This window comes from Haliotis asinina, chromosome 5 (assembly GCF_037392515.1).
Source record: "Haliotis asinina isolate JCU_RB_2024 chromosome 5, JCU_Hal_asi_v2, whole genome shotgun sequence".
Taxonomy (NCBI): Eukaryota; Metazoa; Mollusca; class Gastropoda; order Lepetellida; family Haliotidae; genus Haliotis; species Haliotis asinina.
This window is the reverse complement of record NC_090284.1, coordinates 53,156,981-53,174,060: the sequence shown is the minus strand read 5'-3', so window position 1 is coordinate 53,174,060 and position 17,080 is coordinate 53,156,981. Positions and strand designations below refer to the sequence as shown.

Sequence of the window (17,080 nt, the reverse complement as noted above, 5' to 3'; positions counted from 1 at the left end):
ACTTGATGAGATAAGTATGTTATTTTACATTTTAATACAACTATCCTATTACCCTCATGGGTAGACACGTCAAGTGATGTAACTTTCTAATGTTTCTTCATGTGCACTGTAAAAATTTTCAGTGATAGATTTGTTGACGTGATATGATGTCATGCTGCATAGTTTACGTTCGCAGCCAGCAACTGATGATGTAATGACCTGTATGGATAGCAAGGTCTGGCTCATTGACGTGATTGACTGTGTATCATTATATTATATATTATACCCTGACTGTGTCACACGCTGCTCAGTCTGTTGCCTGGTCCATACGATCCTATAGGTGAAATATAGCAGAGTGTGAGGTTAAACATAAATAACAGTTTATCTCACATTTTTTGTGACATAGATGTATGGACAAGTGCAGCAAATGGTTCTTGTAGATAGGAGTGGTGAGGTAGCCTAATGGCTAAGGATCTGATTATCACGCTGAAGATCCAGGGTGGATTGTACACATGAATGAATTTGTTAAGAGCCCATTTGGTGCTGCCCGCCATTATATTGCTGGAATATTGCTGAAGGTGTTGTTAACCAATACCTACTCAGTCGCTCATGTAGATACTGATACACATTCTCCATACGCTCCACTATGTCACAGTGTAGCAGTTTATTTGTTAAGAGCCCATTTGGTGCTGCCCGCCATTATATTGCTGGAATATTGCTGAAGGTGTTGTTAACCAATACCTACTCAGTCGCTCATGTAGATACTGATACACATTCTCCATATGCTCCACTATGTCACAGTGTAGCAGCTTATATACTTTGTTATTACATTGCTGGTGCAATGATATGGTGTTCCATTGGGTGATGCTATGAAAATGAATAGTTATCAAAATGTTTTCTGTCTAAACAGATCTAATGGAAAATTAATAGCTTAGATTACAGTGTTGACCAGAGTCACATGGAATGATTGTTTAGGCTGCAGTCGGTGATATTCAATGTATATACTGCTCAAAAGCTTAAGGAACATTTAGTATGTGTACAATCTGCCATGCAGTAACAGAGTGAACAGTGATATGTAGAAAGGCAGTTATTAACTTCTCGTCAGCTTGTAAATAGGACAGCTTGAGGAAATATGGATCACACTAGGTCCTCTCTACATTACTCTCCATTATAGCCAATGAAACTGAGAATGGTATGTGACTTCACTGATAGGTGTCATTGTGCCTCAGGAGTGGTACACATCCAGTCAGAACTAGGATTGCTTCATCCTAAACCATTTAGAGTTAACAACTTGTTTCATCATTTATCCAAATCCTGTTTCCAGCTTCACACTCAGTATCTTACCCAGTTTCTGGCTTCTCACCCCTATAATCGACCAGCTTCTTCCCCAGCCTCTTGTCCAGCTTATCACCCAGTTTCTCATGTGGCTTCTCAGACAGATTACTTATTGAATTTCTCAACCATTTCCTCACCCAGATTCCCATCCTGTTTCTCATCCAGCTTCTCACCCAGCCTCCTATTCAGTTTGTCAGCCATTTTCTCACCCAGATTCCCATCCTGTTTCTCATCCAGCTTCTCACCCAGCCCCCTGTTCAGTTTGTCAGCCATTTTCTCACCCAGATTCCCATCCAGTTTTTCATCCAGCTTCTCACCCACCTTCTCACCAAGCCTCCTATTCAGTTTGTCAGCCATTTTCTCACCCAGATTCCCATCCAGTTTCTCATCCAGCTTCTCACCCAGCCTCCTGTTCAGTTTGTCAGCCATTTTCTCACCCAGATTCCCATCCAGTTTCTCACCCAGCTTCTCACCTAGCCTCCTATTCAGTTTGTCAGCCATTTTCTCACCCAGATTCCCATCCAGTTTCTCATCCAGCTTCTCACCCAGCTTCCTATTCAGTTTGTCAGCCATCTTCTCACCCAGATTCCCATCCAGTTTCTCATCCAGCTTCTCACCCACCTTCTCACCCAGCCTCCTATTCAGTTTGTCAGCCATTTTCTCATCCAGATTCCCATCCAGTTTTTCATCCAGCTTCTCACCCACCTTCTCACCCAGCCTCCTGTTCAGTTTGTCAGCCATTTTCTAACCCAGATTCCCATCCAGTTTCTCATCCAGCTTCTCACCCAGCCTCCTGTTCAGTTGTCAGCCATTTTCTCACCCAGATTCCCATCCAGTTTCTCATCCAGCTTCTCACCCAGCCTCCTGTTCAGTTTGTCAGCCATTTTCTCACCCAGATTCCCATTCAGTTTCTCATCCAGCTTCTCACCCAGTCTCCTGTTCAGTTTGTCAGCCATTTTCTCACCCAGATTCCCATCCAGTTTCTCATCCAGCTTCCTATTCAGTTTGTCAGCCATTTTCTCACCCAGATTCCCATCCTGTTTCTCATCCAGCTTCTCACCCAGCCTCCTGTTCAGTTTGTCAGCCATTTTCTCACCCAGATTCCTATCCAGTTTTTCATCCAGCTTCTCACCCAACCTCCTGTTCAGTTTGTCAGCCATTTTCTCACCCAGATTCCCATCCAGTTTCCCATCCAGCTTCTCACCCACCTTCTCACCCAGCCTCCTGTTCAGTTTGTCAGCCATTTTCTCACCCAGATTCCCATCCAGTTTCTCATCCAGCTTCTCACCCAGCTTCCTATTCAGTTTGTCAGCCATTTTCTCACCCAGATTCCCATCCAGTTTCTCATCCAGCTTCTCACCCAGCCTCCTGTTCAGTTTGTCAGCCATTTTCTCACCCAGATTCCTATCCAGTTTCTCATCCAGCTTCTCACCCAGCTTCCTGTTCAATTTGTCAGCCATTTTCTCACCCAGATTCCCATCCAGTTTCTCATCCAGCTTCTCACCCACCTTCTCACCCAGCCTCCTGTTCAGTTTGTCATTTCTCACCCAGATTCCCATCCAGCTTCCTATTCAGTTTGTCAGCCATTTTCTCACCCAGATTCCCATCCTGTTTCTCATCCAGCTTCTCACCCAGCTTCCTATTCAGTTTGTCAGCCATTTTCTCACCCAGATTCCCATCCTGTTTCTCATCCAGCTTCTCACCCAGCCTCCTGTTCAGTTTGTCAGCCTTTTTCTCACCCAGATTCCCATCCAGTTTCTCATCCAGCTTCTCACCCAGCCTCCTGTTCAATTTGTCAGCCATTTTCTCACCCAGATTCCCATCCAGTTTCTCATCCAGCTTCTCACCCAGCCTCCTGTTCAATTTGTCAGCCATTTTCTCACCCAGATTCCCATCCAGTTTCTCATCCAGCTTCTCACCCAGCTTCCTATTCAGTTTGTCAACATTTGTCATCCCGTATTCCTGTTCTCATTTCCAGCTTCCCACCCAGTTTGTCACCCAGTTTGCAGCTATCCAGTGTTGCATCTCTTTTAATGTTAACAGGATGTTCGTAAAATGGACTCACTCTGTGAAGGTCAGCCATTGATAAGAGGAACAGATCAATAAAGTGTCTGTCGTCAATGAAGTGCAATAATTTTCTGCTGTCATTCACTTCAAGCTATAAACTTAGGGAATCTTAAGGAAGATTAATGCTGTCAGGTTTGAAATATGCTCAGTAAAAACATAATGTGAATCCAGAATTTCCTTCGACATGTGTGATAGATTTTCTTGTATTAACCAGACAGTTTATATTAAGGGACTGGGGAATCAAATTTATGGTTAATTTACACATGGAATTGAAATAGGGCAAACTTTTTACTGGCTATTTTTTGCACTTTTGGAACGCAGTGATCATGATGATAACTCTTATGGAATGTTGCCACAAATCCATAACTCACAATATACATTTTCCATGAAGCCAGTCATCAATACAACTTGTGCTAAGAATTATGTTTACGTGATATTTATTTCATCGCCCAAAGGAATCGTGTCCATATCACTGGTTACCCAGGGGGACTCCAATTAGGTCTTCCAATTTCGCACCAATTCACACTTGGTGGTGTCAAGTTGCTTCATGCTTGCCAATCCAACAGACCAATCAGTGATGTGAATGCTGGTCACCAGTACTGATAATCCATTTAAATTTTTGCTGATCACTTGTAAATTTTCTCAACAGCATGTTAATCCCTTGTTGCATAATAAATACACTTGGAAGCATTCCACAGCTGTCGTTGAACCAATGAATGCAAATCCACTGCAGCGAAGACTGACAAACTTCCTGCGCGAATGTATGGAGACTTAGTGGACATTGAGCCCTTTTCATATGGGATAGCGTCATGAGAATCAATAAGGGATTCAGGATGAATTTTGTTCGATATTCAAGGGATTGTCATGGCTGATCCGACTAGATTGGTGTGAATCGACTCGACCCTTGTGTCAAACCAGTGGGCATCTATTCACTTTCATTTACCAACGTTTGTCTTTGATGCCACTGCTGGTGACAAGAGGGGATTAGTTAAAGGTTTTTGTGCTGCCTTTCTAAATTTACATGCTGGATTCGGGTATTGTGTTCAAGGGGAAGAAGGATTCAATTTTTGAAGTTAAAAATAGACTTGATGCAATCAGTTTGGTGCAAGGCTGAAATTGGAGTGTCAAGATAACCTCATAACTATTTAGAGAGAAACATCAAAGGATGTATTTTCTGGTTCTAATTTTGTGCTTGAATAAATGACTCATTGTGGTGTGAAATGTGTTTGTTTGGTCTGTGAGGAAAAATGTGTCCCTTAATGGAAAACACATGATTTATGCCAGAGAAAAAAAATGTTGAAGGAAGTGGTTAAATATTGATATTGACATTTCTGGAGTTCTCCAACTGATTTATGTGTCTTGAACATTGCTGCTTGACTGATGACTTCAAGATTCATCTGTTACAGAAGTTAGTATGGGACAGTCAGTTGACATTTTAAAGTCCTTGGCACATTCCTATCAAAAGGGTAGATTGGTCTTCAGCAATTCATGCTTGTCTTAACAGGCAACTAACGTGATCTGGTGGATCATGTTCCATGGCTTGGTTGTCACATGTTGTAATATCCCTATCACTTAGATGCACTTGATGCTCATGCTGTTGATCACAGATTGTGTGGTCCAGACTAGAATATTTACAGACTGCTGCTACTTATCTGGAATATTGCTTAGTGTGTCGGTAAACAACAAAGATAAAAAAAAATAGTAAGAAAAGATTTTTTCCAGATACAGTTGCATATTCACACTTTTTTTCTAACTAAGACTAGGTCAAATTTAAAAAAATAGGCACTTCAAACAAAGACAGTGTACTTTGTGGGTAAGTAACTTCTTTAACTTTCAACTGCCTGAAGAATACTTTCAATTTTACAAATATGGCCATGGAATGCTTTTAAATTGTTGTACAAAAATAACCTCATAGACACATTTATTAAAATGAACTTTTAAAGAATTTGTATGATAATGATTTTAAACATGATTTACAGTCTTTTATTAGCATAAGCAAAGTGCAGGCTGTGTTTTTAATCATGACACATTTATTTCCACCGTGAACTTATGATATGAAATTTATGATATATGACACATTATTGTTTTGTTTCAGTTTCTGGTGGGGACCATCATTGCTTTCCTCCTCCAAGTTTCCATCGGAATAGTGGCATATGTGTATAGAGAGAAGGTAAGTTCATAGTTTATAGCCTTTGAACTATGGACACTCTGCCACCTCACAGTCTACACTAGTTTCCAGCATATGGATGTTTGCCCTTGTTTCATCATCATTATAACACCACTGAATAATAATGAAAATAATGTCTATTTATAAAGCACTTGTTTACACACTTGAGCATGGCCAAAGCACTATTACATTACATAATGGGTATCAGTCAAATGCCTTTTCCCACCAGGTACCCATACACTGCTGGGTGAATAGAGGCAATTCATGAACGAACTTACTTGCCTAAGGTGAGACCACATGTATCATGTGTATTTCGTCGTGGGGTTGGACTGAAGTCCTAAGATATGAGTGCCAACTGTTAGGAGTCGGTCACCAATCCAAGACCCTCTGAAACCATTGTCACTTAACATCAAATGATTTGTGACCTGGGCACAATGCACATGACCACACACCACCACACAATACAATAGTCTTTAGGAAAATTAATAAGGATTGTTGAACAGGTAACAGATAAGTTCTCTTTATTAACACATTGGCAATGCACAGATGAATCGATTACAAAAAGGTCTTCTTGGAAACATTTTTAGCCTTTGAAATCCCAAAGGTTTCAATGATAATCCTTTCATGTTTTTAATAGAAAAACATAGTAGTCAGACAAAGATGAGACAAGCAAAACACATTCTCTCATAAATTTGGTTAGCAGAAATAGGTCCGTAGATCCAATTATAATTTCATCTTTTCCTAGTGACTCTTGTCTAAATATAGAAGTGAACTTATGGAAGATATATCAGAAGAAGGAGAATATGTTTTTGTTGTCTGAAATACAAACTGTGCAAAAAAGACGCATCACAAACATTGCTGGTCACATCATAGTCGTGATGGGCTATGCAACTTTTATAAGGGGAAACGGACCAACAAATTTATCATGTATAATTTTGTTGGTTAATTGCAAGAAATAAGACCAGTATTTTATGAAGTCAGCTGGAAACAGTCAATCATGTTTTTGTCTTTAAAGGAAATAGCCTCAGGATGTGTTGTGTTCATTAATTGGATAAACTGACAAATGATATTAAATATTAAATTATCATAACATAACACGGGCCAGAAGCAGCCTCAAGCCTAATTACAACCAAGGAATAGGGTTACTATGGAAATTAAACTCATGGGAATGGAATTTTCTTAAACAATTAGAAGAAACTTGAACTTCACAATGTGATTACAAATAATTCAAAGAATAATTAAACAATCGCAACAAATTATCAATGAACTTCACTTGAGGGGATCTTTGTGACCTTTTATCAAATCAGTTGGTTGTTTGGTGAAGTCAGGGATTTGTCGAGACCTTCCAAGAGACAGAACCTGTGAAGATCGGGATGGGTTTGGGTGGTCAAGCTGGCTGATGATGTTGCATAGAACAGTGCTCATGATGTTGACCACTGGATTGCCTGGTCCAGATTTGATTATTTACAGACTCCCTCAATAGAACTGCAATATTGCTGAGTGTAGCATTAAGCAGAACATCAACCAACCAACCAAGAGGCAGATATTTGACTCCATTTCTGATGCAAATGATAGTACAAGCTCATAAACTGAATAAAATGATTTCTGTTTTCTGAATTTTATAAAAATGAACACATTGAAAAATAAAATTTTAAACAATATCATGATTTTTACTGCAGTTTGTCCACCAAAGGCAGCTAGTTTGAAATCCAAATAGAACCCTTTAAGTTATTCTGGTACCTATTGTGTACAACATCTCTAAGAGACTTTGGCTAGAATAAACTCTGACAAAGCTGGTGCTAAATCCATACCTTGTTATGTATGCCATCCTACAGATATTCTGTGTGACTGTCCAACATCAGCTGTCAGTGAACCACTATTGTATATGTTTGTTTTTCCTGTGTTGTTTCACTTAGCCTAATGAGTGATCTACAGATCCCGACTCTACATGCTATATATACATGCAATACCATGCATCAAATGTATGTCACATGGACAGTTCATTGAAACTGTGGCAGCCTCAGACAACAGGGGTCATACTTTATGATCAAAACATGAGGTTTTGATTGAAAATGCTAAACAGGGCAAGGTTTTTTTTATTTCCCCAAGCTGTAGCTTTTACTGTTTTCTACTAAAAATGAGTGTTGCATTTAACTTGTGAACTTCATAAAAGTAACCAAAAGATTTTTTTAAAGAAATGGTTGTGTCTTATGGTGAAATATTATAGGCGATAACAGTATAGAATTACTTTCATGAGAGCTGGCAAGAGAAAGACCCTGTGCATACAGGCAACTGAAGTCAGTGATACTGAACACCATTTCATCATCTGGCATGGTGGCTCACTGAGTCTTATGACTTACTAACAGGATATGTGAGGTTGCAGGTTCAATTTAATATTTGTCATGAAATTTTAATGCTTAATATTGTAACTTTAAAGCAATGAAACATCAACATTAAAGGTATATATAGACTGGTTAACTCTCTCAAGTCAGCAGCTTCCTGTCACCATTTGAAGAAACCCAAGAAAAGGTAGAATAAAGTTGCTGTATGTGTTTGAAAAAAGTCATGAGATGCACAGACTTTCAGACCTTTCATTTTGTTATTACTGTTGGTTTACTGTATCAGCATAATTTTGTTAAAATTATAAAGGGTATCTGCTAAAACAAACTTTTAGCAGAAAACTGCAGACACTTGCAATAGTAAAAATCTAAAAGATCTGGTGACCCATACTGTCACAGTGACATCAAGGATGCCTCTAATGTTGGAGTGCCCCAATTTAGGACACAACCATACAGACCCATGTAAAACCCTGTGAGTTGCATATCGGAATGTAAGGTTTTCTGTGAAGGAAATGAAGTCTGGAAGTTAGAGCACCGGATGAGGTGTTGTATTGGCACAGATGTAGTCTTGCATGTGGTGAGAGTAGTTACTCAACTAGTTGCAGGAAATTATGTCTGGAGAATGTGATCAGATCATTCTTGTGTGATATCAAAATGGCTACGGCAGAAGATGCACCACATTTAATTCCCGTTGGAGCCCAGTGCATTGTGTGCAGTCCAATTGAATGTGTTTTCATTGTATTCAAATGCCCATTGCAGGCGTCTGGCTTCACATGAGTTGTCTGGAGACTATTTGCTCACAGATGTATTGACTTCAAGGAAGAGTTTGTGTGTAATTTTGGCTAAAGGATAGATTAGAATGTTGACTAAAGGACAGATGATACAATGTTGGCTAAATCACAGGTTATGTAGATGTCACTGAAATCATGATTGTCAGCATCTCTGACTAGATTATTTGGTAGCTAGAATATTGTCCAGTTCAAAAAGAAACCAATGGAACAGTTTTGCTGATTTATAATGTTCTTGAAAAGTATGTGTAGGTTTAATGTGGGTGAGTACTTGCCACTAGCATGCTTTCTGTTACCATTTTGAGGATAACTCTAACTCACTTTCCTGATCTGCTTAATGGAGAGGTATGGTAGCCTAGTAGTTAAAGCTTTGACTAGTCACGCCAAAGATACAGGTTCAATTCCCCACATGGGTACAATGTGTGCAGCCTATTTCTGGTGTCCCCCGCCATGATATGGCTAGAATATTGGTAAAAGCAGCCAAAAACCCTACTCACGTATCTGTACTGATTGGTTACAAGAATGTTTTCTCTGACATCACCCACATTGTAGTGTCATCAGATTATATTGAGGTGTGAGTGAATCTGTATCAAAATATTGCAACAAAGTTTGTGCCATCATGAAAATGATTGTATTTCAACCCAGGAGATTTTTTTCACTTCAGTTATAAAAGTCCACTCGTAGATAAGAGATATTGCTGAAATGCTGAACATCATTGCATAACATCCTACCCCAACGGTACAGGTTTCACAGTATCAATCTCTTGATTGTCTTATCAAGACTTATTTATCAGTGGGTTGCTGCTACGTTGTTTAGTGCTGTGTTATACACAACAGAAATACCAACAGACGTACACAATATAGAAAATAGACTCATCAGATAGAATAGTTCAGTGAAACCATCCATTGCTTTTGAAATAAATACATTAAGATTTTACAAGGCAAAGTTATCCCAAATGTCATGCTGTCTCCCTGCCTAAGAACAGTTCTTATTTCAAAGTTTTTATCAAAGAGAAATTCATTCAAGCATAAGCACAGCATCTTGATACTGGCTTTCATGAACAAATGCATCCCTTAATTACTTTTTGGTCTTCACTTTTTCACTCTTGACGTCCAATGACGTGCATGGTTTTGTAAGCTGGTATATCATGGCAGTAGGTTGAAATTGAGTTCCAGAATAGATCATCCACAACAGAGCATCAAACAGCCCCAGTTTGAGGATATTGATAAACTGCTATGGCTTCAGCCAATAAAAGAGCTTTAAATGTCAATGAGTTTGCTGATGTAAACTTAGCAAGGACGTATCCAGTGACCCAGGGAGAGAGTGAAAGTCAATATCTGCTGTTGACAGATAATTGATGAAATTCCTGATCACCAACACCATAACACAGGAAGTAGATCCTGTAGGACCTACCCAGCATGCATCAGTACAGCTTTACGTCCTGTCCCAAATGGCATATTGCACGCTATTAATCTAATTTGTTATGGAGAAATTGCTGCATGTCAAATCGTCAACTTCTCAGTGCTAGATGTGGCTGGATCGCCCTGATTGGTCATCAATCATTTCATTGTCAGGACAGTTGTTCAAGATAGTAAACCTTGGTCATTTCAGTTTGTAACCCATAGCAAAGAAATCTGGTTGTGTCATGGAGTAAGGAAATATCTTGTTATGATGTTGAAATATAGACTTTCAAGAGGTCTCAGTTGTCAGTAGTGCCACAGTTTACAGTACAGCTGCATCCTTTAAGCAGGGAAGGAACAATCTGTGATTGTACAAATCTTGATATCCCTAATTCTGTTTCTAGGTCTATCGGCACCATACCAATACTCATCACAGTAGTAAACATTTTAGATCTACATCACTTAACAGCTCCTTCATTATTAAACTGACATGAAATGATATGTTCAAAATACTCTTAAAAGGGGTTGCTAAACAATCATACACTCTATAATTTCAACATAATGTGCTGTAATGTCTGGTGATTTTTGTAAAGCTCTGCTTAGAATTAGGCCTGAAGTATCCCACGATGCTTGTTGTAAGAGGGAACTGACAGGATCGGACTGTCAAATTTGTAAGTTGCATGCATCAATGCAATACACCTCATGAAAGTTACTGGCAACTGTTAAAGAATCAAATCTGGACTCCACAGAATAGACTCTAAAGTGTGTATTAACTTGCATTAGCTTATATTCTTGTCTTCAGTAGCTGAACTACTACATTCCAACTGATGTAACCAAGTTCTGAGACCATCCAATCCATTTGATGTCCTAACATATGTCAGAGTGGACCCACCCTAACCTTGATATCAACTGGTGCTACCAAAATGAGGTTGATTGTCCACAAACTGTGTTACAAAACAACAGGACATTGGGTCCTGTAGGTAAAAAAGAATGCAGGATCCTTAGAATGAAAATTTAACACACATTTCAGATTTAATATTTCTTATGATTGGCTTTGACAAGATTTATAACCACCGAACATGTCACATATAACAACATTAGTCAGAGTGAAATATACAATGATACACACTGGGGCTGTCGAGTTATAGACTTCCGTCAAACCGTCGGCAAATGTGCCGGATTTGTCTGAGGATCAGACGCTATTCATGAACACTGGCGGTTTGGGTGTTTAGGGCATATGGCCAGCTTGATTTCTATTATGTATCATTATACCCCAGTCATAGAACAGGTCACACAAAAGATATCCTTGATAGGTCACACAAAAAGATATCCTTGATTGCCGTAAGAGGCAGGTACAGATCAGATGATCAAGCATGTTTACTTGGTTGACACATGTCATCTTAGAACAATGCTCATGATGTCAATCACTGAACTTTTGTCACAAATCTCTGAACTTTTTGGTCCAGACTTGATTATTTACAGATCGCCCCCATAAAGCTAGAATATTGCTGAGTGCATCATTAAATAACAAACGAACAAACACAGAACAGTTGGTTTCCTGGCCGATATTGTGAGTTATTCTAGGCAACCTGTATCAAACTGGAATATTGCACACTGTAGCAAATTGATTGCCCCTATTCACTCTTGTTACCAAACTGAAGGAACAATAAGAAATTCTTCACTCAATAAATGTCCGTTTTTACGAATGATATATTTTGTATAATGAATGGTTTTCAAGAGCTTTCAACAGACAAAATTGAACAATTTGATAATTGATAATCAATACCTCACAAGACATTTATAAATAGCACATGAATGTAGTGAATGTTCCACTGGAAGAAAACTAGCTTCATTTACAGGACTGTTCTGTAAACAAGCATGTGTTACTGGACACCTGAGGGGTGGTGGGGCAACCTAGTGCTTAAAGCGTTAGCTCCTCACTAGGAAGACCTGTGTTCTGTTCCCATGCATATGCATATGTGTGAAGCCCATTTCTGGTGTCCCTTGCCATCATATTGCTGAGACATTGCTAAAAGCAGCGTAAAACCATAATTTTACTTGCTGGGCACCTGATGATCTTTTGTGGAATAAACATAAAAGACTTCAGTTTACAGACATGGTCAAGTCTAGACAAGCTCCACTGCTTTGCCTGTAATTCATAACACTGTAAGGAGCAAGGAGCTTTACAGGTCCAACCAGTCTTGGTAAATGGTCATATTTTATTCCTCAGATTTCAGTCATAAGCCTCAAAATGTCGAGAGTATTATTTCCATGACTACACTGGGCAGTCTCCATTGTGACCAGGTCACCATGATCACCATGAGCTGCGCTGAAGAAGGCCATAGTTTGGCCATGAATAGGTCTATTTTGTCATAAGATGATTCATCTGTGATCTGGTTTGGCTCTGTACTAACACTGTATTCTTTTTGTTGACCAAATGAATTGGGATTCTGATGAGTCTGGCCATGATTGTCTGGACGACTGGCTGAATGTAATGCACATTGACTGTAGGTTGACAATCATGAGGATCCAGACGGACAGGGGATAGTATGGGGACTGTGTTTCATCAGATGGGTAGATTTATGTGCTTAGCCAGGAGAGTGCTCACATCAGGGAAAAGGGCAGTCTATAATATATGCCTACTGTTTCCTCTCATGAATCAAGACAGTTGAAATGTATGCCAACAGTCTCACATAATAAATCAAGGCAGTCTGGATTTCATGCCTATAGATTGAGCAGTTTTATGTCCTAGACTAATGCTTAGCCTCTGAATATATATAATTTCAATAGTGACAAATAGACAAATTTAAATTGAAAAGGAGCCTTAGTTAGATGGGTGAAACTAAACATATGTGGACTTGCTTCTGTAAGGTATATAGCATTGCAGGGAGGGCGTGGCAGTAGGGAAAGTAATGTTGTCAAGGGACTTTGAGACTTTCAGACTAAATTGTGTCTATATATTCATGAGTTTGAATAGTCTATCTTCCTAGTTCTGTTTCCATTTAGCTAAAATAAGAACACAAAACGGCAGCCCTAATTCACAGTTAAGGCCTTTCAGTGCATTACCCTTCAAGATCCGGGTTAGAATCGGTCTTGAGAAACCCATGCTTGTTATCATAAGAGGTGACTAATGGAATTGTTTGGTTGGTCAGGTTCAGTGACTTGGCTGACACATGTCATCGTACCCCAGAAATGTAGACTGATGTTGTTAATCACTGGATTGTCTGGTCCAGACTTGGTTATTTACAGACTGCCGCTGGAATATTACTGAGTGTGGTGTTAAAACACAATCAACCAACCAACCAAAACCAACCTTTACGTGAATGCTGTAGCATGTACGAGGAATACTTTGTAAGGCTGAACCAACCAACCAACTAAAACCAACCATTAACTGAATGCTGTAGCATGTACAAGTACTCTGTAGTACAGACCCTGAAACAAATTTATCCAAGAAAGCCCATACAAGTGTAGAAAATGTGGCAAGTCTAGATTCCCTTAGCTTCTGAAAATGAAGAAAGTCTCAGGGCTTCATTTCATTATATTATTTTTTTTTATTGTGAACCTTTTTCAGTAAAATATGTTAATTTCAGAGACTAGTTGTTAGTCTACGTGTACAAGGAAACCTATGTTAGGCTGAGGGATAATACCTGACACCGACTGCAGTAAACAGATGAGATATCACAGTGGTATTGTAACAATATATTGTTATGGCCTGTAACCTTGTCTCTTATACTGTCTATAATGAAAGTGGCCAGACATGTCAATGTGGTTGTGTTAAGTGGTCAGGGACTACTCACTCTGATAAAATAACAGCATGTGCACAAATTGCCCATTTCTGTTTTGAATGATGGCATGAATATGGCTAGGCACTACAGTGTCATGCTGTGCTTGGAAGCTTTTGTTTTCCCTTGTCACACAGCCACTGGACAGGACTGGGGATGTCAGTATGTCGACTCATACCTTCACTGGACAGTTTGACAGGTGTAGCTGTCACATGAGAATCCAGGGGAAATCTGTTTGTAAAAATGGGTAGTGGATTTCAGTGTAGATTTAGTCTGGTATTAAAAGGAAGATTCAAAGGTGATGGTTGGAGTCCATGTCCATTGGATGAAATTATATCCTTTCCCGAGATAAACATAGAATAGATCAGACCAATAGTCAGTATTAATTATTGGGCAGTTTCTTGACTTTCATATAAAGATGTCCTTGTCAGAACTTGGAAAGATGAAAAGTTCAGCTTTGCAGCAGCTCTACCTGTTTTCTGTCCCACAGTCCTTGAAACACATAACGTTTCAAACTGCCTGGCCTTCCCTCCAATTCTAAAGCCCTAAATGAACCAAGTCTAGATTTTCTCAGGTTCTGAATCTCCCATCTGTAATGGGGTCCTTTCCAGTTTAAATGGGTTTATTCGTTTCTATCAAAATAGTATATACAGAGACTAAGTGTTAGTGTAAGCTGCCTGTGGAGTTCTAGGCTGAGGATTGGTCTTCAGGAACCTTGGCTTGTCTTAGAGTGGGATGGTCAGGCTTGCTGATGTGGTTAATGCATGATACAATATCCAACCAAACTTCATAGATCATATTGTCAGGCCCTTACATTATTATTTTCAGATCATTGTCATATAGCTTGAAAGTTGAATATTGCTGAGTATCACCGGGTGTTAAATACCAATCACCATCAACTAAAGGCAGATAACAAGAGTTTCTGTAATATTTCTTTAGCGCGATTCCCAGGCCATCATTAGCTTGTGCATCTCTAAGTTACCTACACAAACTTCATTCGCAGTGATCATGGCTTGTTTGAGCCCAGACCAGCATAGACTTGGGACTCTAAATCTTCTTTAATCAGCCTCTGGTTCCTGTTTTATTGCTTTCCTGTGACTGAGGAGATATCATTATTTGAGGGGGATCATCTTTTGTTGTTCTAGGCCATTAAGTTCTTCCAACACAAGCCCAACTGGGTGCTGTTTCGAGAGGTACGTCTAGTTCACAGAATGTAAAGGTATCTCGCATAATTTCACTGAATGACTGTGAATAGGAATTTAGTGTGGTCTGGGTTTTAGATTTATGGAGCTTTCATGCTTTTTAATGACAGTTGTAAAACTGTCTGTCTCTGAACTCAATCCAATCCACAGGTAGAATTCATGTTGTTTTCTACTCAGCTAGGTTGTTTTGTTGTTTTTGCAAAATAAAGATTATATGACTATCACAAAGCCAGAGTGCTGATGTCATTGAAGGATGATTTATGGGTTAAAAAAGATTTTGTGTCTGTCATGAGAATAATGGATGGTTCAAGTTTTCGACTAACTATGTGAACTTAAGGATGATATTTTTTTTTCAGAAATTAAGCCCCAAAAATGTTGCTGTTTTTCAATAAGTTAAGGGGAGAGGTTCCCTGTTAGGATTGGTCTTCAGCAACCTGTATTGTCAGGTGACCAACAGGATCACATGGTCAAGATGCCGACTTGGTTCACACGTCATCATAACCCAGTTGCATAAACTGATGCTCATGCTGTTGATGACTGGATTATTATCAGAATCATACACATTGTCATCATTAGATTTTTGCCAGAAATTTGCAGAAACTTCCAGTTTTCATCAATTTTTTAAACAAATTTTGTATTTGATCACCAGAACACCAACACATAAAGTGTAATGAAGAAGAGAAAGACAAGGTTGTCATTCCTGTGAATTGTTTGTTAATATTCAAACAAATTTTCCATAGTTTCTAGAACCAGATTTTAAAAAGGGCCTATGCATGACTAAACAATGCCCTTTCTCACATTTCGTCAAATGATAACTCTACATCAAGACACCTTGTTAAATGCAATTGCTTTTGTTTTAATTAAGAGCATGTAATATAAAAACAGTGTTGAATTATATATAATTACCCATCCTCTTTGGTGCAGTTGCCGCACTCTTCATTGAACTTATCACGTAATTCACTGACAACCCTGCTTGCTGTGATTAATAATGTACAATCGTAATGCTACTGATGAAACACTTAAGGCTCCCTGGGTCTCAAGTCGGACAGATCTTCTTTTGTGCCTTTTTAAACTTATATTAGCAACTTGAACTTGTATTTTGCTTTAGAATTATGACATTGTATATTGTGTAAATGGAACTGATGGGAAACAACACCTGTTTTCATGTGTGGGATTTGTTGAATTCCAGATACATGTAGTTTTACAACTGCTTATCTAGCACACAGTGTAATAACAGCTGTAGCTGAGAATGACATGTAGATGATCTAACCATCTAACACTTGCAAACATCTGCAAAATGGCATTTTGACTGGTAGTCCACATCAAGTACTTTGTGTACCCTCAATCATGTATACATTGGCATTGCTTAATGAAATCCCGAATATAACATTTGACGACAACCTGAAAGACTTGTGTATTTTTAGCATCAGACACGGGAGTTCTGCCAGAAAATTTCAAATATTTAAAAAGTATCTTATAGATTAGGCCTCTTTTTGTCCAGATTGTGTGATTCTATTTGAATGTTCATTTACACTGATAGGTTCATTATTAGTGCTATTGATCTTGACAACATGCTTTCACAGTGTCGTAATCACTTTTCTCGATTTAGTTCTTTCACTGGATAATATGTGGAACTTCATCGGTGCTTAATGCTGCATGTCAAACAACATGGCGGACACAAGATTGATTGGCAGTTTTGGAATGGCAAAAAGTCGTCACATAATTTATTGCTGATATTAGAAGATTGCAAAAGGCATGCAGTGGTATGAAAAAGGGATAAAATAAATATTAAGTTATTAGAGAGTGTGATAACTTGTTGAGTGCATGAATTGATGCATTTGGTGCCATTATGGGTTTAACAGAACTGTAATCTAGGGGTTAAATGAGTTAGAGTTTCTGAAGCAATACAGATGTAATTATTTTCACATTTCTTCCAAACAAGGAAATCTGTGTAGCTTGAAATTGTAGCCATAATTTAATTTTGTTTCTGAAAATATTATTGAAGTCCTTTTATCCTACTT

At 38.8% G+C, this 17,080-nt stretch overlaps 1 protein-coding gene across 2 annotated transcripts in view; it reads left to right on the top strand.

The window, feature by feature from the left end:
• Nucleotides 1–17,080, top strand: part of LOC137284804 (tetraspanin-15-like) — a 79,147-nt gene that overhangs the window by 30,681 nt on the left and 31,386 nt on the right. For both annotated transcript variants that reach the window (XR_010956922.1, XM_067816786.1), the window contains exon 3: nt 5,477–5,551. Coding sequence is in view for 1 of the 2 variants with exons in the window: in XM_067816786.1 (XP_067672887.1) it covers nt 5,477–5,551 (75 nt within the window). In the remaining variant the exon portion in view is untranslated. The remainder of the gene's footprint in view (nt 1–5,476; nt 5,552–17,080) is intronic.